The following is a 26043-nucleotide window of genomic DNA, read 5'->3' as shown; positions in this document are numbered from 1 at the left end:
AAAAGAAAGAAAAAAAAAGGAGCATAATATTTAAGATATTTAAAACAAGAAAATGTGACTCAAGGATTACGTATCCAGCAAAAGTGACTTTTGAGTATAACAGCCACAGACAAATTGTTATCAACATGTGAAAACTCAGAGAACTCTGTTTCCAAAAGCTCTTCCTAAGGAATCTATTAGAGAATGAGTGCTAGACAATCAAAATGACTAGAGAAACACTGAAGGAAGGACCAGAGGTAAACATTAAGTGCATAGCTACTTATAGAACTAAAACTAAATGAGAGTTAAAAGGGAAAGAGTATAGTATGTAATACCTATATAGTTTGATAATGTAGATACCGTACAACCAAAATAAACTGAGGGGGAATGGGAAAAGTATACACACACAAAAAAATGTTAACTTTTTAGTTATCACATTGGTAGAGTAGTATTGTATTGTTATTCTGAGATTTTTGTGTGTATAAGACGGAATAAAATTAAATGAGTACTTTTGGAATATTCTGATACTTTTCTATATCCTTAAGAACCAGGATTTTTAATGTGGAAGGAAAGAGAATCAGATGTAATACAGAAGAGGCTAAGTAGAAACATACAGCCCTGAATTTGAAAGGAAAGTATCAGTCTGGACTCATGAGGTGTCTTTATCTTTGAAAAAAAAAGTAATATAGCAAATAAGTTCAATTAATAATATTGTAGCAATATAAATTTCCTGGTTTTTATAATTGTGCTATGACATGTAGCCTTATAGGACATATTATATAAGATGCTTACATTAGGGAAACCTGAGTGAAGGATATGCTGGGAATGCTGTGCTATTTTGCAACTTTTCTGAGTCTAGACTTATTTCAAAACAAAAAGTTGAAGCATATATATATATACACATATGTATATACACACATAGATATTCATATATTTTTATGTATATACATATAGAGAGAGTGAGCGAGCCTATAAATAACTGCAACCCAAAAACAATGACCATCCCTAACATCCAGATGTAGTCTTGAAATATCATTCACCACTAAAAGAAACCAGGGCTTCTTGGAGAAATGGCTGATTCTAGGTCTCAGGCAAGAAATGTACAAAAAAGATGTACTAGAAAATCAAAACAGTAAGGAAGTTATGGAAGACAACTAGGTTCATGTCAAAAGGGCTCAAGAGAAAACTTGAAGAAGCAACTATTGGCTAAAAATGGGACAATTTGAGCTACAACACAGATTGAAACACATGACATATGTTTGCATCTATAAGTCAAGAATAATTCTTTGATGGATAGACTGACTGACAGACAGATAGAACACCTTTGAAAACTGATCAGGGAACCAATTCATTTCTATAAATACAGGGAAAAAAAAAGCAAAAAAAATCACAAAGTGTCATATTACTACTAGATTTTTTTCTGAAATACAGTTTATACTTCTAAAATAATTAACATATCTCCAATCCCATATGGACTTTTGAAATTCCAGTAGTTCTGGAAGTCAAATCACTTTTTGTGAATGATTTGTATAGAAATTGTTGAATGGGAACCTAAACTGCTGTGTAAACCTTCACCAAAACATAATATTATTATTAAAAAGAAACAAAAACATTTTTTATAACTTATTTGATAGCAAAACCTGACCTGACTTGAGCTGACATGAAGCTCTTTAAAAGTCTTTATTTATTCCCCATATGTGTAAAGATTTGTACAGTTTATAACAGAAATTACTCTGTTTGATAACTGGATGTTGTCCCTGAATCATCTTACCTTTCTAAAATCTGAAAACTTCTGCATTCTGAAAAACCCAAGGATTTCGGATAAAGGATGATGGATCTACACCAACAATAATTACTACCTAATACTAATAAAGGTAACTAGAGAGCAGTAGAAGCCCTGGTGGCACAGTGGTTAAAGCATTCAGCTGCTAACCAAAACAGCCACTCCGTGGGAGAAAGATGTGGCAGTTCGCTTCCGTAAAGATTTTCAGCTTTGGAAACGCTATGGGGCAAATAGTGTCGCTATGAATCGGAAATGACTCCACGGCAACGAGTTAGAAAACTAGTCCAGAAGAAAAAAAATGGAGGAAGAAAACCCCATCAAGCTAGACTATCTACCCTGGTACTAGGAAAATAGTTTCTAAGTAGGGCCACTAAGGTCAGAGAAAGCTTTACAAGACAGGTAAAACTTGAGCCAGACTTTGAAGGAAGTATGAAATTTACATAAATGACAAGACATGGGGAAGGCATTTCAGGCCAAATGAACATGAACAGACACGAAAACACTTCGGTTTTCACATATATTCAGGGGACAATGGATACGCCATGTGATTTGAGCAGATGTTTCCTGTTGGAAAGTAATACATTAAGTGGAATAAGTATACTGTACTTTAAATTCTGTTATAGTAGTTCAGTTTTAAATGAACCAGTCTTTAACAACGCAGGCATTCATCAGTAGGCCATTTTTATATATGACTAATCTATCACTCTAGAGAAATAAGCAGAAGTTTAAGACACCTATACAAAGAGATAGTTAAGACCAAGCCTTAGTCTTAAAGACGATTCCTAAGACTAAATAAACTCAGCATATGACTTTTGCTCACTAATTTAATACAATGAAGCAACAGAAGATATCCCAATCATTTTGTACACCATAACTTGACTCCTGAAAGACATGAAGCTGCCCACTGTTTTGCAAAAAGACACAATACCCTGTTGATAAAATTTTCAAGCTGTCTATTAACTTCCCATTGAATTGTTTACCACTTAGGTAATTGACCACAACTATTTCCATCTATGTGAAATCAGTAAATCCAGGTCCAAGTAAACATTTTCTCCCTGTAATTTTTTTTTTCTTCCTAGAACTATTATGGTCAAGTTAACACTCTATCCATTAAGTTACTATCTGCCCCTTCTAGCTGTGACCATGGTTAAATTAAGTTCTCTGTACTGCAGTTCCACATCTTTAAAATGAATATAATAGCAATACCTCATGGGGTTGTTGTGAGGACTAAGTGAGGTAAATAATAAGCATTAAGGTACTTAATAAGGATTAAATGTTTTCTCTTTAAGTCCTAAAAAATTATCTAAAATCTATTTTGTCTTGCTGTAGGAACACCTGAATGTTTCCAGGATACAGACATTACAGCCTGGCACTTATAAATGACCGAACAGTACATTAAGACTGAATATAACTATATAAATTAAGACTAATAAAAGTCAGTAGCATAAATACCTAAGCCCAACAGAAATAAAGAATATTAATGGGTTGTGGAACACTCAAAACTGGAGACAAATGCATGTAATTCTATACTGCATGCTAGAAATCAAAGGTTTTTTCTTTTTTCTGATTTGTGTATTTTCAGAAAAAAACAAAACAAAGTACAAACTTAATTGACTATATGGCTCTCTAACAACCATATCACTTTTGCAAAGGCTTTTTCTTTTATTAACAAATATTGGGACTCAGTTCTCATGGTCTGTATTTTTATTCTGCGAGAAAAAAATTTAACTAGCCCCTTTCACTACTAAGAGTTTAAGATCACTTTGTCAAATAAACTTATCTAGAAATATGCGTAGTTAATCTAACAGAAATGAATTAATTGCTCTTGACCTTTCCTGTTCAGATTATCTACAGAAAAGCAAAACCACCACCATAGCCCCCTCTGCAAGCAGTTTACAGGTTATAAACCAGAAGAGGCAGGAAATTAGTAGAAGCAAAGGTCAAGTAAAGAAGAAGCCTACAAAACTGAAGTTCATTAAAATACTTGAAGTATCTAATTCAACTCTTCAAAAAAGGAAGGAATAGCAAATACTATCACCAATGTTACTGTTTCTCAGGGTCCTCAAGCCAGTTTGCTTGTGAGAATTAACAGATTATACAGGTTGATTTAAAAAAAAAAAAAATTACTCACTGGCTTACAGCTAGCTAGACCCTACATTTTTTAAAAATCAGATTTTTGGTGCCAAATATACTAGAGGTTCCCTATGTGACACCCTCATCTACCAAAACATAGTTTTGAACTGGAAAGAAAAGCAGCAGAAATAAGTTCCAGACTCCAAGCACTAACACTTGTGCATTTTATTCATGCCACACATCTTTACTCATAGACAAAGGCAGAGAAAATCTAACATGCAAATTAACTTATAAATTATCAAGTGTCTATTTTAATATGGCTTTTTCCTTTAATTTTTTGGTGGCTCTCCTCTTTGGTCATTCTCTCATATTTTGCCTTTGGCATACTCTTCCCATTGCTGGAAACATCCTGCCCCCACCTACCCAGCCTACATGTCCTTTTAAGATTCAGCTCAAGGGTTAACATCTTCCCTCTCCTATCCTAGGCTGTTAGATCGTCCTCCCCAGGGCTCACATGGAAACATACCTGTCATTAGCCATTATCACACTAGCTGAAGTTTACTAATCTGTCTCTTTCCCTTAACTGTGACCTCCATGAGGACTAAGTCTACTGCCTTTTTCTATCCCTGTTCCCCTAGGAACTTCCAAGCATAGCGCCTGAGCCATAAAAGTTCTTTGATAATTTTGTGTTGAATAAATGAATGGATGGCTGAAATTGATGAAGCAAAATATAAAGGAATGAACATGGGCTTTGCAGTCACATAAACCTGAGTCAGCATTCCAGCTCTGTCACTTACCAGTCGTAAGAGTCAGGGCAAAGGACTTGCCCTCTTTGAAACTTAATTCCACAACAGTGAAATGGGATTAATAATATTGTCTTCAAGAAGTTGTTTAAGAATAAAATAGCAAATATAAAGGACAGTGTCAGGCACACAGTGGGTGCTCAATAAATCTTAGTCAACCCTCCCCTGGGTGGTACAAACTGTTTGTGTTTGACTATTAGCCTAAAGGTTGGTGGTTCGAAACCACCCAGAAGCACTGTGGAAGAAAGGCCTGGCAATCTGCTTCTGTAAAGATTACAGCCAAGAAAACCCTATGGAGCAGTTCTCTGTAACACATGGAGTAACCATGTCGTAGTTGACTTTCAACAGCAACGGATTTGGATTGTGGTTTACCCACAGTACCTTCAAATACTAAAATCTATTTTAAAATATAATCATCAGGCATAACTAAAGAAAACATTACAATATAGGCTTTTACCTTCATAAAATCTAGTACCATAGCATTTAAGTAAATTACTTTGGTAAGCAAATAAGTCAACTAACATTTTTACAAACTGTATTCATAGATTTGCTCCCAAAACAAATCAAAGGCCTGTAAAACATTAAATCACCTAGTACGCCAATCTCACTAAACCAAAAGATGTATATGTATCAAACCTTTTGTAATCTAACAATCTATAGAATATGTAATCTTATAATATTTTCAGAGTTCCACTATTTATATTTTTCTAATGTGACCTCAAACTAAGGGAAGAAATTAAAAAAAAAAAAGGTTCTAGAGAAAAAATTGTCAAGAATTTTGCCAAACTAAATAGTAAACGAGAAGTCCAATGATATGATATTTTATTAGATCTATAAATTAATTTAAGTTCAAAGTTTAAGAGTTCAACTTTCTGAAAGGCACAGCAACTTACTCCATAACTATTCTCACACAAAAAGTTTTGAAATCAGATCCTAGAAATCATAGAGGCTAGAAGTTTTTTTTTTTAATCTCCTTTTTAAAAAAATATACTTGAAAGATACAAGACTGAGAGAGGGTAGAACTAATATTCTAGTACTGAGCTAGGCATTTAATATGCTATCCAATATTTTTAGTTTTGTCCTTTATAACTTCTCATTAGGTACTTAGTTTTTGTTTTTTTCTCGTTTTACATTTTTATGCATATGAAAAACATATAAACATATATAACATTTTTATAAATACATTTACATTTTAAATTTTTAATTGAGATATAAATATTTACACACAGTGTAACATACAAATCCTAAGCGTACAGTTCATAAAACTTGACAAATGCATATACCTAAGTAACTCACACCTTCAAGATATAGATCATTTCCATTATTCTCAGGACATTCCCTGGCTGCCTTCAGTCAATTCTCTCTTTGTCTACCTACAGAGGCAACCACTGATTTGATTTCTTTCAATATACATTACTTTCACCTATTCTGAAACTTTTTATGAATGAAATCATAGTGTGTACCCTTTTGTCTAGCTTCTCTTGTTTAGCATTATTTTTAATATTCATCCATATTGTTACAGGTATACATAGTCTTCTGCTTTTTATTGCTGGAAACTATGCCACTATATGAATATACCACTATATGTTATTTGTGTATAGGTATTTTTGTGTAGGCATAGAACATTTCCATCACCCCAACAAGTTCCCTCATGCCCCTTTGCAATCAAAGCCCTTCCTATACCCAGGCAATCACTGGTCTGCTTTCTATTACTATAGAGTTCTAGAATTTTATATAAGTGAAATTATATATCATGTACTCTTTTGTGTCTAGCTTCTTTTTTATTCAACAAGTTTTCAAAATTCATCCACGTTATTGCATATATTGACTTTTTTTTTATTGCTGAGTAGTATTCCATTACATGGATATACCATAATTTGTTTATCTATTCACCTGTTAGTGATCATTTGGGTTGTTTCCAGTTTGGAGATATTATGAATAAAGCTATTATGAGCATTCATGTACAAGTCTTTCTGCGGACACAGTTTTCATTTCTCTTTGGTAAATACCTAGGCGTGGGTCACAAGGTAAATGTATGCTTAACTTTCTAAGAAATTGCCAAAATATTTTCCTAATTAGCTGTATCATTTTACACTCCTACTAGAAATGTAAGAGAGCTCAGCTGCTCCACATACCCAACAACCCTTGGTGTTCCATCTTTTTAATTTTAGGCATTCTAGTGAGTGTATAGTGGTAGCTCACTGCAGCCTTAATTTGCATTTTTTTCCTGATGATTGATGCTGCTGAAAATCTTTTCATGTATTATATGCCAGTCATGTATCTTCTTTTATGAAGGTCTATTCAAATCTTTTGTCCATTTTAAAAATTGGATTGTTTGTCCTTTTAATACTGAGTTGTAATACTTATATGTATATATAAATAACATGTAAGTATATATTATTTATATCTTCTGGGAGCAAATCATTTATCAGATATATGTTTTGCAAATATTTTCTCCTACTCTGTGGCTTGGCTTTTCCTTTTCTTAATGGTTCTTTACAAATGGTTCTTTACAAACAGCAGACGTTTTTAATTTTGATGAAGTCCAATTGACAATTTTTTTCTTTTCTTTTTTGGTTAGTGCTTTTGTATCCTGTATCAAAATCTTTGTCTACCTCAAAGTCATGTACATTTTCATTCTTGACTACAAGTTTTATAGTTTTAGCATTTACATTTCTGTAGGTAATCCATATTGAGTTAACTTTTCTGTACAATGTGAGGTAAGGATCATGATTCATTTTTTTCATATGGATATCCAATCATTCCCGTACCATTTGTTGAAAATACTATCCTTTCCCTACTGAATTACCTTGACACCTTTGTCAAAAACCAATTGATTATATATATGGGTCTCTCTCTGAATTCTCCATTCTCTTCAATTGTTCTATATGTCTATCATTATACCAATTCCACACTGTCTTGTTATTGTAGTTCTAAGTAAGTCTTATAAAATGGTAGTGTAAGTTCTTCCAACACTGTTCTTTTAAAATTGTTTTGGGTACTCTATGTCCTTTGCATTTCCAAGTAAATTTTAGAATCTGCTTATTTCTACAAAAACAGAAACAGCCTGCAGTAATTTTTATTGAGATTGAATTGAATCTACTAAGCAATCTGTGAAGTTATATTTTAACACTGAGTCTTCCATCCATAAATATGGTATATCTGTCAATTTATTTAGGTCTTCTTTAAAATTTTAAAATAATAACGCTATTACCTTATTTCTACACAAATAACACAGACTTTCTACGTTTGTTTGCCAACTGAGCCTATGCCAATTTTTTATAGCCGTGCTTACAAAAATACCTCGTAGGGGGAGGGCGCGGTTGGCAAACAAACGTAGAAGGTGTGCATCATTTGCATAAAAATATGGTATTGTTTTATTTCATTTTCCAATTGTTTGTTCCTAGTATACAGAAATACAACTGATTTTTGCAGTGACCTTGTATCCTGCAACCTTGCTAAATTTAATTAGTTCTGGCAGGTTTTCTGTAGATTCCTTACAATTTTCTACATGAACAATCATGTTGTCTGAGAGTAAAGAGCTTTATTTCTTCATTTTCCATTTTCCTTGCTTTTGTTTTTCTTGACTTATTGCACTATGTAGGACCTCCAGTATAATGTTGAAGAGAAATGTTGAGAGCAGACATTTTTGCCCTGTTCCCAATATTAGTAGGAAAATATTCAGTATTTCACCACAAAGTATGGGAGCTGTATAATTTTTCATAGATCCCTTTTATCAAATTAAGGTAATTTCCTTATATTCACAGTTTTCTCAGAGTTTTTGAGATGAATGATTGTTAAATTTTGTCAAATGCTTTTTCTGCACCTACTGAAATGATCATATGAGTTTTTTCCTTAATTCTGCTAATATGATAAATTGCACTGATTGATTTGTGAATGATAAACTAACCTTTCATTCCTGGGATAATCCCAACTTAGTTGTGATATATTATCTTTTTCAAATATTGCTAGATTTGATTTACTAATATTTTGTTAAGGATTTTTACACCTACAAACACATGAATTATTAGTCTAAACTCTTGTATGCTCTTTTCTTGTAATGCTCTTATCTGGTTGCTACCAAGCTTACACTGGCTTCATAAAAGGAATGGGGAAGTATTCTGCCTCTGTTCCCTGAGTTTGTATAGAATTGGTATTATTTCTTCCTTAAATGTACGACAGAATATACCAGTGCAGCCATCTGGATCTGGAGTTTTCTTTGTAGAGAGGTTTTTAATTATAAACTCTATTTCTTCGGCACATATGGCACTGTCAGATTTTTTTTTTATTTCTCCTTGTGTCAATTTTGGTGATTTGAATCTTCAAGGAATTTGTCCATTTCATCTAAGTGGTAAAATTTATTGCCATAAGTTGTTCATGATATTTCATTTTTAATTCTTTCAATATCTATACGATCTGAATGACAGTCTCTCTTTTAGTACTGATACTGGTATTTTCTGTTGTCATTCTTAATCACACAAACTGATTTCTAAAATTTAAAAACCTTTTAAGAAACTAACATAAGATCTCTATCTAGTCTGCTGTCAATTCAAAGCCAAAAAGAAAAGACATACTTTTTTCTTGTCAAAAATATTCCATTTCACTACACAGTTTCTAGAAATCAGGTCATAGTCACTTTCTAAACCACGTTTTGGGGTATCATTGTGTCCCTTGAATATACACATGTATTTTACAGCATTAAGAATCTGTCTACCTTTTTCCTAGAGATTTCAGCTGATCAAAACATAGTATTTCTGTAACTTGTCTGACAGTAAGAGCTAGATACAAAGATTATGGTGGTCAAATAAAAAGACAGCCAGGAGTAAAGGTAGCAGCCAAGAATTAAGCAGGGAAAAATGATTCTTCTTCAAGTTTATCTTCCTGAGCTGGAGAGAATCTGCATTACCCCACATTAGGGCAGCTGCAGCTCTAGTAGTCATAGACTATGAAGTTCTGTCAATATCCTCAGCTAGTGATTCTAGTTTTGTTCCTATCATTCCAAGGAAGACTCTCAATGGTACTTGTTCTCTCTCATTAAGTCTATAGTGTAACTGTTCCTACTAGTATGGTTTCTATCAATTGTACATTTTGCTAAGGCATCATTGCTGCTTATAGGCAGCAAAAACAAAAAACAAAAACAAAAAAAACCAAACCCGCTTCTGTCGAGTCGATTCCGACTCATAGCAACCCTATAGGACAGAGTAGAACTGCCCCAAAGGGTTTTCAAGCAGCACCTGGTGGATTCAAACTCCCGACTTTTTGGTTAGCAGCCATAGCTCTTCACCACTACGCCACCAGGGTTTCCGTAGGCCACAAAGTCCCCAGAAAGTCAGAAATAAAGGCAGCTAAAATATCCACTCTGAAATTTTAGGCATCTAAGAACTATTGGAAAACTCTATGCAGCAGTCCTACTGTCACACTGGGTAGCTATGAGTCAAAAATTGACTTGATGGCATATAACAATAAGTATTATAAGAGCAGGACCTTTTAAGAAGCTATCCGTAGATTTTTGCTTAAACATCTTCCTTTCAAAGTCAACTAGAAAGGCTAAGATTTTCTGTTACTCTAATGTTTTTCTGTTTCTACTAACTCTCAGTAGTGCTGTCTCTACCGAGGAAAGGAAAGCAAAAAAGAAAAATCTGTTCAACACTGCTGCTCCTTCTTCTATCAATAAATTCATACCCACTTTTTAGTGTCTCTTGGTATGGGGTCCAAACTAAACATCACTTCCTGAAAGAAAAGAAATACATCCCCATATATGCAATCACATTCACATAAAACCGCAAATACAAACCATGTTGGAAGTCATTTGCCTGATATTTCTAGATCACCTGCACTGTGAATAAATGTGTTTCAGTGAAATAAAATCTTCACTCTTAAAGGCAATGAATTGAAAACTACTGTATATAATACCAAACAGCCCTGGTGGCACGGTGGTTAAAGTGACTGACTGCTAACCAAAAGGCTGGTGGTTCGAAATCACCAGCAGCTCCATGGGAGAAACGTGGCAGTCTGCTTCTGCAGAGATTTACAGCCTTGAAAATCCTGTGGGGTCACCATGAGTCGGCATCAACTCAGCAGCAGTTGGTGGGTATATAATACCAGGCCTTTGAATCAGTTCATTCTGGTTCAAGTCCCTGCTGAGACTTTGCGTTTCTAACAAGTTCCTAGAAAGGTATATATAAAAATCACCTGGGGATCTTGTTCAAATGTAGATTCTGATTCAGTATATGGAGTAGAAATGCAAATTCTCAGCCGGGGTTCAAACTGGAACAAACCAGTTTGAAGCCCTGCATAATACACATTATAGTGCCAAGTTTCACCATCATCCCCTACCCACACAGGAATAACAATTTAATTTATGACGAATTTTTCTACCAAAAAAGACAAATCATATACATTCTGTAAACAGTCCAACATCTACCCTTTGGTTTCTGAAAGAAACAGGTAATAATTACATTAGGAAACTAAAAAGATCATGTAATACAGGTAGTCCCCAGCCTAAGAAGTATTTGAGTTATGACAAACCATCTTTTTTTTTTTTGGTACATCTTATCGTAAGTAATATGTACTACAGACAATGTCGCAGCACATAATTTGCTGATGTTATCATTCTCAGATGTTCACTCCCAGATGTTCAGTGTTATGATTTACTGTTCAAAACACTGTTGTATAGCAGGTATGGCAATAATAATGAAAACTAAATTAAAAAAAATGAGGTATTCAACTTACATCAGAAGCTAGTTAGTCAGAATGGAACCTCGTCATAAGTCAGCGACTACCTGTAATTTCCTTTATTATCTGAGGATAGCTGATCCTGGAAAATGGCCACTTAAGTGAATCTATGTAAAATGAAGACCAGAATTTCATAGTAAAGAATGGAAAAAAGTTTGATTAGAACATTATCTAGAAAATGAAAATGAGAAAGAAAATATTTTACCTTATTAAATATAAATTACGTTATAATTGTGAACATGAGCTAATTCCTAGAGTGCATAAAAATGAATTAAATGTTGGGGAATTTTGGCATAATTTTCCATATCACATGATAGCATGAGTTATCTTTCGCTTCATGTTAGGCTTTTGCAGTATAATCTGCAGAAGTATTCAAGGGCATCATCAGTTTTCTCAAGAGCTTCTCTTGATTCTAAAATTCAAATAGTTCTCTTTTGCAGTACCATTAAAGTCCTATGGAGCAGTTCTACTCTGACACACATGGGGTTGCCGTGAGTCAGAACCGACTAGACAGCCACAGGGTTAGTTTTGGGTTTTCAACCTTGATTTTGTTTTCTTCATTTGTTAACTGGTCTCATTCTGTCAGATCATCTTTGTCTGTGGCTTTGCTCCTTCTCCAACACTAGTTTCAGTGACTTCAAGAAATCCTGCATCGTCTGCGGAATTGGCAGTCGGACACTGCAATTAGTTTGTATTGTACTTGCAATGTATTATCCAATAGATCTCACAATCAGTAAGACTAAAACACAAGGTTGATTCAATGGACAGGGTAAGAATGGCTGCTGGTGTTAAATGAGGAAGGTGTGCACGTGGAATTACTTACTTAATTACTTTATTATCAAAGATTTATGTCACAATGCTTTCTGTAAACCTCCACAATGTATACTTAGATTAAGAGTACTTCCTGTAATACATTCTTCTATCGTAATTTTTCCTATTTCTTGATAAAGAGTTAATATGGACAAATTATTACAAAGATGAACAAAAGAAGTAACTATAATGATTATTTGCTAAAATATACTCTTTTGTAAATGACATTGTCTTAGTTATCTAGTAATGCTATAACAGAAATACCACAAGTGGATGGCTTTAACAAAGAAAAATTTATTTTCTCACAGTCTAGTAGGCTAGAGGTCCAAATTCAGGGCGTGAGCTCCAGAGGAGGGCTTTCTCTCTACGCTGGTCTTCTCATCCATCTTCCCCCCAACTAGAAGCTTCTCCACGCAGGGACCCCAGGAACAAAGGACGTGCTCTGCTTCCGGCGCTGCTTTCTTGGTGGCATAAGGTCTCCTCTCTCTGCTCGTTTCCCTTTCCTTTTTCTCTTGAGAGATAAAACATGGTGCAGGCCACATCCCAAGGAAACTCCCTTTACATTAGATCAGGATGTGACCTGGGTAAGGGTGTTACAATCCCACCCTAATCTTCTTTAACATAAAATTATAATCACAAAATGGAGGACAACCACACAATACTGGGCATCACGGACCAGCCAAATTGATATACACATTTTTGGGGGGGACATAATTCAATCTATAACAGACACCAAGGAAAATACAACTAAAAAGCAACATAGCAGCTGCAATGTAACCAAAGCCAGAGTTCTATCACTCTAAATTTTTTACCTTTTTATCAAAGTATAACATACATATGGAGTCCCTGGGTGGTGCAAATGGCTAACATGCTCAGTTGCTAACCAAAAGGTTGGAAGTCTGAGTCCACCCAGAGGCACCTTGGAAGAAAGGCCTGGCAACCTACTTCCAAATAATCAGCCATTGAAAACCCTGTGGAGCACAGTTCTACATACACAGGGTCACCATGAGCCGGAGTCAACTCAACAGCAAATGTTTTTATTTAACATACATACAAAAAAGGGCAACTGCTGAATTTTGAAGGACTCCTTTAACATAAAATTTATTTTATCTGAAAAAAATATCATTTTGGTGTAGCACTGACACATAAAAATTTTTGTCTAATTACAAATAAAAGGAAATAACTATTACTTTAATCTTAAAATTTTTACTGATTTTTAGTCATTTAGAATCCCTGGTGGCACAGTGGTTAAAGCACTCAGCTGCTAACCAAAAGGTCAACAGTTCCAACCCACCAGCCACTCCGCGGGAGAAAGACGTGGCAGTCTCCTTCCATAAAGATTACAGCCTTGGAAATCCTATGGGGAAGTTCCGCTCTGTCCTATAGGGTCACTATGAATCAGAATCAACTCGATAGCAGTGGGTTTTGGTTAGTCATTTAAAATTTCCCTCTACAGTCTCGCCTATTTGCTTTACATAGATTTCAATTTTTTCATAATAATAACATAGTCAGGTACCACTTTTAAGAATTTAGACTTTGTTCTGGACAGAGATGGAGAAGGATGTAGAACATAATTCTAACTCAGAAAAAAAAGACCAGATTTACTGGCCTAAAGGAGACTGGAGAAACCCCGAGAGTATGGCCCCCAGACACCCTTTTAGCTCAGTGGTGAAGTTATCTCCGAGGTTCACCGTTCAGCCTGGGAGTGGACAGCCCCGTAAAACCAAATGAGACTAACGAGGTACAGTAGTCCAGTGGCAAGGGCTAGAAGGCAGAAGGGGACGACGAAGGTGGTGATGGGGAACCCAAGGTTGAGTAAGGATATTGCTGATGTGTTGTGAGATTGTTAACCATTGTCATAGGGCAACACGTGTAGTAACTGTTAAATGAGAAACTATTTTGTTCTGTAAGCCTTCATCTTAAGTGAGAATAACAGCACAATTCGAAGAGCGTAGTCAATGTCACTGAACTGTGCATGTAGAAATTTTTGAAATGGTGTATCTTTGGCTATGTGTATTTTCACCAAAAAAAAAAAGGTTGAGAAGTTAGAGGGTTGACATGTTGTGGGGTTGTTAACCAATGTCATAGAACAATATGTGTACTACTGTTTCATGAGAAACTATTTGTTCTGTAAGCCTTCACCTGAAGTACAATGAAAAAAAAAAAAGAATTGTCAAAAAAAAAAAAGAATTTAGACTTTGAAAGCGGCTGTGAATATCTTCTAGTCCTGTTGTTCTCAAACCTGCATGATCATTAGAATAACCAGAAGACTTTGAAAAGTTAAAAGTATGCGGGTCTCACCTCCAGGGATTCTGATTTATTAGGTCACGGGTAAGGCCAGCAATCTGTACTTTTAAGTTACCCAAGTAATTCTAATGATCATCTAGACTTGCCTGACTTAAATTTTTATCAAATCTCATTTTACACACTCCTAACTGAACGTCATCTCACACCTCTGCAAAGAACACATTCAATTTCAATAACTTCTAATTTTTTTTAAACTCCTTTGGAATACAGGGTTGAATAAATTGGCACGTCTACCTATCCAACGAACCTAGTTCTGCCCTTCATAGCTATACAAAATAAATCTAATCTCTCTTCCACATTACAACCCTTGAAAATATCTTCGGACTGTACTTTTGAAGAATTTTTCCTCCACTTATTAAAGGGATAAGATCTATATAAACAATCTATACACAGAGAAGGGAGTCTATGATATATTGTCTAATGAAGAAAAACATCAATTGAAAAAGTTTTCGAAAAGCACTATATTGTTAGCTGCTGTCAAGTTGGGACTAACAAACTAACTGATGCCCAGTCCTACACCATCCCTGACTGTTTGCAGATTGAACGGTTGGGATCCATAGGATTTTGCACTGGCTGATTTTTGGAAGCAGATCACCAGGCCTTTTTTTCTAACCCATCTTAGTCTGGAAGCTCCACCGAAACCTGTTCAGCATCACAGCAGTACAGAAGACTCCACTGACAGACAGGTGGTGGCTGTAAATGAGGTGCATTGGCCAGGAATCAAACTCGGGTCTCCTACATGGAAGGGAAGAATTCTACCATTACAGTGTAGTTCAAATTTAAACTGTGTGCCCAGAGCATCCTTTCTTTCCCTTCATACCCTCTTGTACATAATATGTTTCCAGAAGCCAAAATGCAGAGTTAGAGGGGAAAGTAGGTTCTTTTAAATATAGAATCTTATTAGGAAAATATTAGGGATTAAAGATGTCTTAGACACCTTGAGGTAATTTTTTAAAAAGGGGTATATGCTAATCCCCAAGCTGATACTATGTCATATCCAGAAGAAATGTCTAAAATAATCATAAATCCAGCTTTGTATCTACTGACTTTTAAGAATACTCTCCATGTTGTAAATAAGGATAAAATCAAGATGTTCTTAAGAATATAAGTCCTGTCATGATATATTAAAGATTATTGCAGTGAACAAAAAAGTAGAAGTCTTCATTAGGTTATAAGAAGAAAAAAGCTGTGGGATTATAAACAGCAACGTATGCATATCACTAGTCATAACGATGTCTGATGTCTATTCAAAACAGAGATAAGCAACAGAGGAAAAAGCAGTAAGCAACCAATTTTGAATGAAAATATGCTCAATATCAAATAGAAGACTCAACAGCAGCTAGTCACTAAGGCAAGATGCATAAAGTCTTTAATGTGCCATTTTTTTAAATAATAACAAACTGTGTGTTCTGGTCTTCCTAAATATTTTCCCCAAAATAGATGAATATTCAGAAATATCAAGTTTGAGTTGTAAACCTATTCTCTTATTCACAAATCTACACAGTAGAATTTCTTACACATGAATAGATAACAAGAAGGAAGAGGACTTACTGTAAAAAACAATTTCCATCACACCTAGTTTCCTACACTTTCAATACAGTATATCCATTTGTCTTTCAGATTATCTTACAGGCACAAAAGGCCATCTTGCAGATTTTATTGTGGAATAGACTATTTGCACCATATTCAATTTTATAAGAATATGGCAACTTAAACTAAAACAAATATTTTGGTAGAAGCAATCCAAAATTGAACCTTTAAGTGAAGATGTCTTCCTACTGCAAACCAACAGAATAAATAGAAGATTCAGTAATATTTTAACATATTTAATTCCTCATGGTCAATTAAAATTAAGTAAATACTAAGACAATCTTTAACTCCAATAACCTTTCATTTTACTAATCTAATCACATCAACAAGAAAGAAAAACAAGTGCCCACCATATGGTCTTTCTGTCATAGACAATAGCTGCATTCAGTAACAGCATCTGTGCATCTTTATCAACACTAACTCTGTCCATACATAAGTGAGCATAACATCAAATATAATAAGATGACAGATCCCCTCACAAACCAAAGAACAAAAGAAACAGAATACCACTTTTGTACTAGATCATTTGACCTAGTGGTAAGTAAAGAAATGAGGAAAGGATCAGAGATTGTGTAATCAAGGTGCACTAGACCTCATAAAATGTTTATTTTTCACTTGAAAGAGATGAATGCTAAGGAACACTATCAATTTATGAAGAAATTTTCTTTAGATCTGGGTAGTCATTTTGTTGATGGCTTTACAAAGTGATAAGTCCCAATCAATACATTTAAATACAGAATGTATGCAGAAATACCACTTACTAATGATACCTGCTGCTGCTACTGCCATTATTCTCAATCCCAACAGGCTTTACCTTCAAACCTAATTTGTTGCATAAAGCTTTTGACATTCAACTGTATGGTGACATTTAAAAAAAAAACAAAACACCAAACCTGTTACCATCAAGTTGATTCCAACTCATGGTGACCCTATGTGTTACAGAGTAGAACTGAGCTCCACAGGGTTTTCATGGCTGTAATCTTTATGGAAGCAGATCACCAGGCATTTCTTCCGTGACACAATCGGATGGGTTCAAACCTTCAACCTTCTGGCTAGTAGCAAGTGCAAACCATTTGCTCCACCCAGGGACCTTCTGACATACAGATTCATGTATATGAAGGAACACAAGTTTACAATGAAATAACAGTGTTGTATTATACTGTACTATAACTAGGCTAGAACAAATCCTAGACATCCACTGAAAAAAACTATGCTTTTTAAAAAAAATGTTTAAGTATTGTTTTGAGCAGTGTTTATGCTTTTTTAAAAGTGTTTAAACATTGTTTTAAGCAGTATACATTTCCTAAAAACCAGATTTCCACAAGCCTAGTAACATTATCTTTAAAAAAAAAATCTGTCAGTAGTCTTTTTATTGTAGTTTTGGAAATAAAAAAGGACATACAAAGATAAATATCATCATTCAGAATTAACAACTGTTAACATTTTATGACATATGTCAATACTGTGATTTCTTTAAATGTATTATGAATTAATGACAAAAACGATAAAAATACATAATAATGAACATTTAAATACTGGTCATTTATTTTAAGAAATAAAACATGGTCAATACAGACATATTACTTTTGTATAGTTTCTCCTATTGACCAGTCTGACTCCCTTTGCACTAGTCTGTTAATTATCATTACCTCACCTCTTAGTGCAGAATACACATTTGTACTACACACTGTGTTGGTTACTCTTACTTGGTTACTAGTTTCCCAAAGGTAAGAAAGATGTAAGAAAAATAGGCACCCATAAATATTAACAGTAATTCTAATGGAGATGGAAGCAATTGGAGGTGGAATGAAGGTCAAAGGAAAAACATACACTCCATACTCTACATATTTTTATGTAATCTAAAATACATATTCATATATTACATGCCTAACTTAAAAACCTAATTGCAAATTCAGTAACATTTTGGAGTTTTTCCAAGTGTTCACTCATTCATTCAAAAAATACTTATTGAGGGCCTACTATGTGCCAGGTAGAGCCCTGGTGGCCCAGTGGTTAAGTGCTACGGCTGCTAAACAAAAGGTCGACAGTTCAAATCCACCAGCTGCTCCTTGGAAACCCTATGGGGAAGTGCTACTCTGTCCTACAGGGCTGCTACGAGTTGAAATCAACTCCACGGCAATGGGTTTGTTGCTGTTGTTGTTTTTTAATGTGCCAGGCACTCTTCTAGGCATAAGAAATATAACAGTAAACAAAACAGGCAAATTCTGCACTGTTAACACTTAAACAGTCTAGATACATTATCTGTCTCAAATAACTACATAAAACCTATAGCATGCCAGATGAGATTAAGTGATATGGAGAAAATATAGCAAAGAAGGAGGGCAAGGTGTGTTAGGGGTGTGAGGGAGGGGTATTCAATAAACAGACCGGTCAGCAAAGGCTTCACTGAGCCAGTAACCTTTAAGCAAAATCCTGAAGGAGATGAGGGAGCGACCCATGCAGACATCTGAGGAAAGAGTGGCCCTAGTAAAGGGTACAGCAAATGGGAAGACTGAGGCAATACCATGCCTGGTGTGTATGTGGAAGAGCAAGAGTCCAGAATGGCTAGCACTAAGCGATGAGAGAGAGAGAAACAGGAAAGGAGATCAGGGAGGTGGAAGGGTAGATTGTATAGGGCTTTATAGGTCACTGTAAAGACTCTGTCTTTTAATCCTCAGGGAAATGAGAAGTCATTAGAGGAGTTTGAATAAAGGAGTGACATGAACCGACTTACAAAAGGTCCACTCTGATTACTACGTGGAGAATAGACTCTAGGCTGGCAAGGGCTAAAACTGAGACACGATACCAGTTAGGAAGTCATTATAATGATCCATGGGAGAGAAGATGAGAGCTTGGACTGAGGGGTTAGTGGTGGAAGTAATAAGTAGTTAGAAAACACTGTGTGTCTGTGTGTGTGTATCAGCAAAGAGTCAACTAGATTTGCATAGTATGTATAAGAAAAAGAGAGAGGTCAAAGATCCCTCCAAGATATCTTGCCTGGAAGGATGGGACTGCTGTTGCCTGAGATGAGGAGGGCGCAGACTTGGGAAGGTGAGCTCAGGGAATGGATGTACAGAATCAGAAATCTGTTTTTGGATATGCCTGTTGAATATAATACCCAAGTGGAAATTCTGAGTATTCGGTCAGATCAGTTGGATGAAGGAATCTGAGTAAATTCAAAGGATAAAGAGATAGGTCAGGGTAAAATATATATATATATACACATACACACACACACACACACACACACACACACAATATACACACATACATTTACACATACACACACACAGATATAAACAAATACATGTGTATATATGTTTACATATACGAATTATCAGTATATACATGATTTTTAAAACCATGAAACTGAATGTAGAGGAAGAAAACAGGTACATACTGAGCCCTGAGATGTGCCTAAGTTTAGCTGGTCAGGAAGTTAAGGAAACTTTGAAGAAACCAAGGAGGAGGGGACAATGCAGGAGGAGGATAATCAGGAGTATGGTCTACTGAATCTACGTTAACATTTAATAAAATTTAAAGCTTTTCCAGAATATTCATTCATTATTTCCACAAGTATTTATACTGAGCACCTACTATTTTCCAGACACTGTATAAACAAACACAGTCCCCACTCTTATGGGGTTCACAATCCAGTGGGGATATACGCAAGTAAACTTGTAAGTGCTATTCCCAAAACAGTTCAGATGCTTTAGGATGACACACTAGGGGCAACTAATCCAGTCTTGGAGGGTCAGGGAAGATTTCCCTGAGCAAGTGCTTTTGAAAAATAGACCAGAAGGATGAGTAAAGATCAGCGGTGGAGGGGTTAGGAGGAGGAAAGTGGAAGAAAACAGCATTTACAAGCCTCTGAATTAAAAGCGACATCAAGGTATTCCAGGAGAACTGAAAGTAGTTCAGTATAGGAAGTATAGAAAGAGGTGAACAGGTGACATGGGAGAAGTAAGCGCCAGATTGTGAATGTCCTTTAAGACTTCTAAGGACTTTGAACTTTATTCAAAGGTAGTGTTTTGGTTATTCATCAATGAGATGCAGCTGCCTGAACTCAGGTAGAAGCAGTAGGGATGAAGAGACCTGGAAAGTAGATTCAATAAGACTTTGGATATGAGAAATGAGGAGAGACAAGAGTCAAGAATGACAACCTAGTTTTTAACTTGGACAAATAAGTAGAGGGTGGTGCTATTCACAAAAGGAAGAAAGACAGGGGCAGAATGTGTTGAGTTTGAGATGTCTGTGGGATAGCCAAGAAAATTGATACACAGACAATTGGTAATACAAGTCCAGAGCTTAACCATAAAACGTGGGATAGTGTGTAGATTTGGAGTCACCAGCACATAAATTAAAACCACAGGGTGTGTAAAATAAAATCCAGGGAGTGAGAAAAGAAGAGAGTAGATGAATGGAAAGAGCCTGGCTTAGAGGCTCTGGTTAAAACCAACACGAAAGTGGAAAAGGAACAAGAGAGCCTGGGACAAAAGCCAAGTGTATAGTGTCTCACAAGGAAGAAAGAGCAAACAGTATGGCTTCATATGAGTTCATGCCTTATTTTATTATTTACACTATTCCAAAATCAACCAACAAATATTTTGGGTTAGCTATAATACATTTAAGAAGCCCTGGTGACACAGTGGTTAAGCGCTCAGCTGCTAACTGAAAGGTCAGCGGTTCGAACCTACCAGCTGCTCAGTGGGAAAAATATATGGCAGACTGCTTCCGTAAAGATTTATAGTCTTGGAAACCCTATGGGGCAATTATACTCTGTCACACAGGGTCGCTATGAGTTGGAATCCACTCAACGGCAATGTGTTTCTAATACATTTAAGTCACAGGATAATCTTACTAGTTGGAGAAGCAAAGCATAAATATGAAATAAGTTAATTGGCGTTAGTAAATAAGTTTGTTTTAACAACAGACAGTGAAAGTGCTGAAGATTCCATTATTAAATAATACTGTGGACTACAGATAAAAAATAAAATAGATGTTAAAATGGGAAAAAATCAATGTGGAATAAAAGATTGAGGAAAAGCTTATTTGTTTGTTTGGAAAATTAAGTTAAACCTTGAAGTTTGAACAATATATGACACTGAAGGGGGTGATACGTCACAGAAGATTGAAAGGAAAAGTCTACATAAAGAGATTTTATGAGCCAAGTTACTCAAGAATATGTCACAGATCAGCTTTTACATACACACACAAACACACATACACTAAAACACTTACCTGGCTCAGTGAATGAAGTCAACTTTGAAAAGTACATCTATAGATGTGTAAGTATCCAATTTTGTGTGAATACAACGTGTGCCATCCTTACCGTATAATGTCAAGATTTATTCATTCTACTGAATTGTCAGAATTCCTGATTTGAAGAGGGTTGTTTGCTTGTTTCTTTGTTTTGCTTAACCTTCAATACATATTTGGGAAGGCAACTAAATTTATTTGTATATCAACAGAACTACATTCTAATACTTAAGGTAAACAAGACTGTTGCTGAATAAAACAATAGACTTCATTCATAGAAGGCGGAGTTAGCTCATTAGGCAAGTCACAAAACAGAGACTCCTATTAATTCACTACAAAAGTAAATTATTAATTCACTGCAAAGTTACATTTTTTGGCTAAGAGCATTATTATTAAGACATACATGCTTGTCTCTTGGTTAGTTTAAAAAAACAAATTGTTATTCAAACACATTTAGGAACATAGCTACTGATTTTAAAAAAATGACACTACTCTGGAATGTTTAAGTACATCTAATAAAATTAACACAAAAATTAAGTGCAGGGCTTCAAGAACTAAATATCTTTAAGTATTCCAATGCCAACTCTCTTTTTACTACTAATAAATAATCCCAAGATTTAATGTACATCAGAAGCACCAGTGGGAGATAAATACACATACAACTAGAGGCAAAAATAATCACACAAGCTCCCCCCATGCACACTCTGGGGTTTTAAAATGTTTATTTCTACTTCGACATAAAATCAAAAGAAAATACTTGCCTATTCTAAAAGACATTAAACAATATTATAGCTTAATACCAAAATTAAAAACCACATATATTCTTTAAATGAGTAAGATATGGTGCAATTCTGTTCTCTTTTTTCCCAAACTAGGAACAGTATGATCACGCCAATAGTAAGGTCCAAATGAAAATAAATTTTACAGCCCGTAAAAAACATACATAGCTGTCACTGTAATAAAAGTCAAGTGTGCAACTGGAAACACTGCTTTCTAGCCAAGGAGAAGATGTGTCTACTATAAATTCTTGGTTTCGGGGCATCCCTTAAATGACCAAAAAAAAAAAAAAAATTTTTTCAAATGACATTAGTTCGTGCAAACAGACTGCAAACAAAATGCTAATTAAAGTATTCACAAGACAACTATGACAAATAAGGCTTTAGGACTGTAGTACATATCATCATGTAACTACAATACACATTAAGCAATCACCAACTTGTAGGGAGGACTTCCAAAAGGAGTTATTATGGTTTACCATGATCAGAGGATTGTGGTGTTACACATACTCATGCTTTTACCTGCAAGCAGGTGTCTACGGAAGTCAAGAAGTAAAGCCCTGGTTCTAAATGCAAAGCTATAGTTCTCTCTTAATAAATTGTATAACGGCACACTATACCTCACTCTGTATTCTGCATAAATTTTCTAATCCACTGTGAAGTAAAATGCATGAAGCACATTCCCCTGCATGCTTTATGAACAAAAATTTAACTTCTGATTCATTTTTATTATAATGCCAAAACTCACATACTTAGAACTTGACCTTGCTTCAATGACCACGAAGTTAAAATTTAACACTTACGAGGTGCAAAAGAGATAGAGACAGTGAAGCCCCATTTGGTGTGTTATTGTTGTCTAAAGTAATCTTCAACCTTTCAATAAAAGTATAACCCATTGCCATCGAGTCGATTCTAACTCATAGGTAAAGTTTAGCAAATATTCAGTAAGTTTAGTAAGCAAATTACAGAAACCAACAATAACAAAGTGAACACAATATATTCATCATAGAAGAAAACTCCAAAAACGAGGAGGAAAAAAAGATATAAGACACAACAGGGTATATGGATGTCAGAAATCAATGGAATTTCTGTGATTTCTATCCCGCCTGCTCAAAAAAATTTCAGGACGACTGATGTAAAATCTTCTGGTATCCAGTGGTAGAGATCCTTATAACGTTATTAATAAAAAATCTCGGGCTGAGCTGGCTGAATGTTGAGCTCTTCAAAAGATGCTAGTCTGAACAGCAGTGAAAGCCACCTGACACACGAGACCAGCTCACAGAACTTCTGAGCAGTGAAAGGACCCACATAATTAAAAGAGCATGAAAGGCAGATTTGTCAGGGATTTGGAATTACTATAAGGTACATTCCCAAGGCTGTGTCAAAACTGTCCACAGGAAAATACTTGTTTTTCTACCCAAAACAGAGATCCACACCAACAGCGAGGACACCAGTCCCTGTCCAAGAGAGGCTAAGTTTCAGGTGCAACAAGCATATAACCTCCCCTCTCTCCACCTTGGAAAGCAAACCATGGAGACATATACACAAAATCTACAAATTTACCCACCAGCCAGCCTGAACTCCAACAATCCTGGGGGATGGGAACTAAAGACAATCAGATAGTGAGGGTCCCTATCCTCAGACTTGTAGCCTTCACAGCCACCCGAACGGCAGAATTCGACACTCTGAGTAGGGTGGGCATTCCAAAGTGAGAAAAACACTTTTGAAAAAGGATCACTGGAAGTTCCTGGTACCAAAAATGGGCAAAGTTTCACCTTGCTACTGATAAAGCTGATCAAGCTCCCACCAACCAACTAAACCCCCCAAAGCCTCTGCTTAGGTTCCCAGGTTTGGTGGCAGCTGACCCACCACTGGCAGGAAGCCTCCCAGAGAGAACTCACAGTCGCAGCCGGGCAGGGGGTGCTCTTACCTCACAGGCAGGGGACCCGCTGGACTTGAGCTTGTCACCATCTCCCTCAGGTAGACCAGTCCGACGTGTGGCCATCATTTCATTTCAAATTACAAAGAAGGAATAAATTCTTTGTAGTCCACATTGGCGGTGGGGGGTGGGAGGAGGGGAAGGCGGGGGGAATGCCACCACCCACCAAAAACGAAAGGATTCCACACCAGGCTCCAAGGTGGTGCAGTGCTGGTGAGCCAAATAATAGTGCCAGGGAATGAAGGTTTCAAGTCTCTATGAGCCCCTTCAAAACGCCTTGATGAGTTCTTCCGACTTCAACTGACTTCCATTTCTTGAGAATTAAACAAAGAAGAAAGGAGTGTGCGGAAGACGCGTCGAGGCTAATGCAGAAAGCTGCCACCTTCCTCTTAATCCTCCTCCCAAGTCCAAGAAGAATCGGAGTGTGTCATGGAGTCTCGAGCGTCAGCCCCCAAGATCTTCCTAGAACAAGAAAAAGTTAAAGGGCGTCAACTTTCTCCATAGGCTGAGCTTAGCCTTGTCCACATGTCCGTACCAAGTTAGCGTTTACAACACTTGAACGGATTAATTGGTACATGCTGATAATCAACACGAATGAAAGTTTAAATAATCATCCCATACAAAAAAAAGAAGAAAAAAAAAAAAACCCTATAAATCAAGGGGAAAAATGAGAAGCATCAGAACTGCACGGTGGTTGCGTCAAACATTTCTCTGCTGTTTTTCTTTAAAAAAAATTTGAAGTGCATTTTCATTATTCTCTGGGCAGAAGGGAGGAAGTATATATATTCTTTGCATCGCTCAGATACGTACACTTAAGGAAAGTTTTCTCCCCAGTGAGCTAAAAATGGGATAATAATTTTCAAAAACCCTATTCGGCCCTCTCTATCCCCCCAAAACAAACAAAAAGCAAGCCACTGACGGCCAGTGCCAGCGCCGCTTGGCCGGCGCTTGCAGGCAGACTGGCCCGAGCGCCCGGGATGAGTCCGGGAGCCGCACGCTCCGCCGCCGGTTCCGGGTCTCCCCGAGGAGGCGGCTGTTTTCCTTGGCCCGCGGCGGGACTTGGGTGGGGAGCGGCGCGGAGCCCGGCGGGAGGCGTGTGCCGCCGCGGGTGGGAACCGGGCGCAGCTCCCTCTCCAGGGCATTTTTCTTCAGCTACATAAATGAAGCCACAGCTTAAGCAACTTTTATTTAGTTGCTGCTCCCTAAACTACGTCCCGACACTACCCTTCCCTTTCCCAGTAACCACCTAGAAAAAAAAAAAGATAAGAAAACCACCACCCACCTACCACTATTTCCTCCGCCCCTTCCTGAGGCGGGTCGGTGATCTCGATCTCCCGGGAAGAGAGGCCCAAATATGTACTTTTAAAAAGGTGTGGGGAGACTGGAGGTAAAGAGAAAGAAGGAAAGGGCTTACCCTTCCCGCCGTGCTGTGCCCAAGCTTCAAAGGCACGAGGGCGGGTAAGAGCTGGGACGCGGGCCGGGCGCCGGGCCCGGCTGGGACGCGCTAGGCCGCAGGCCGGGTTAATATTCATGAGCGGACGCAAGGCGCCCCTCCTCCACGGCCGGCCGGCCAGACTCCATCGCCCGCCACCGGCCTTTGTGCCCTTCCCTCCTCCCTCTGTCCCTCCCTCACTCCGCACACGCGGGCGCGGCCCCTCCGCCCCCGCCTGGCCCCCGCCGTGGGCTCCCTCCTGCTCCGCGCCAGCGGCCGGACGAGGTGGCCTGAGGTGGCGGGAAGGAAGGGAGCCCGCTGCGAGTCGGGCTCTCTACTGGCCCCGGAGCGCGGCGCCCTCTCGGCAGAGGCGGAAAATAAAACAGACACGCACCGGAGAAAGCGAGGCGAATGGATCTGGAGGTAGCACGCCCTGCACGAGCTGCACCGAGCAAGAGGACGATCTGCCGCTGCCCGCCGCCGCACTCCGAGGCCGCCGCCCCTGGCAGGCCGCTCCCAGGCACCGCTGCGACCTGCCCCGGTCGGCCCCGGCTCTC

The 26043-nt window shown here is 37.2% G+C and overlaps 1 protein-coding gene across 5 annotated transcripts in view; it reads right to left on the bottom strand.

The window, feature by feature from the left end:
* ARHGAP21 (Rho GTPase activating protein 21) overlaps window positions 1-26043 on the bottom strand; it is a 188115-nt gene that overhangs the window by 161493 nt on the left and 579 nt on the right. For 3 of the 5 annotated variants that reach the window (XM_023735025.1, XM_023735029.1, XM_023735028.1), the window contains exons 1-2: window positions 25881-26010; window positions 24046-24516 (exon numbers count right to left, since the gene is read on the bottom strand). In XM_023735025.1, coding sequence (XP_023590793.1) covers window positions 24046-24123 — 78 coding nt within the window. In that variant the 5' untranslated portion in view covers window positions 24124-24516; window positions 25881-26010. Of the gene's footprint in view, window positions 1-24045; window positions 24517-25468; window positions 25554-25880; window positions 26011-26043 lie in introns of those variants that run through there. The other 2 variants (XM_023735027.1, XM_023735026.1) reach the window with 2 other exon arrangements.

This window comes from Trichechus manatus, unplaced genomic scaffold (assembly GCF_000243295.1).
Source record: "Trichechus manatus latirostris isolate Lorelei unplaced genomic scaffold, TriManLat1.0 scaffold00075, whole genome shotgun sequence".
Lineage (NCBI taxonomy): Eukaryota > Metazoa > Chordata > Mammalia > Sirenia > Trichechidae > Trichechus > Trichechus manatus.
Note: the sequence above shows the minus strand (reverse complement) of the source record. Positions and strands in the feature narration are given on the sequence as shown.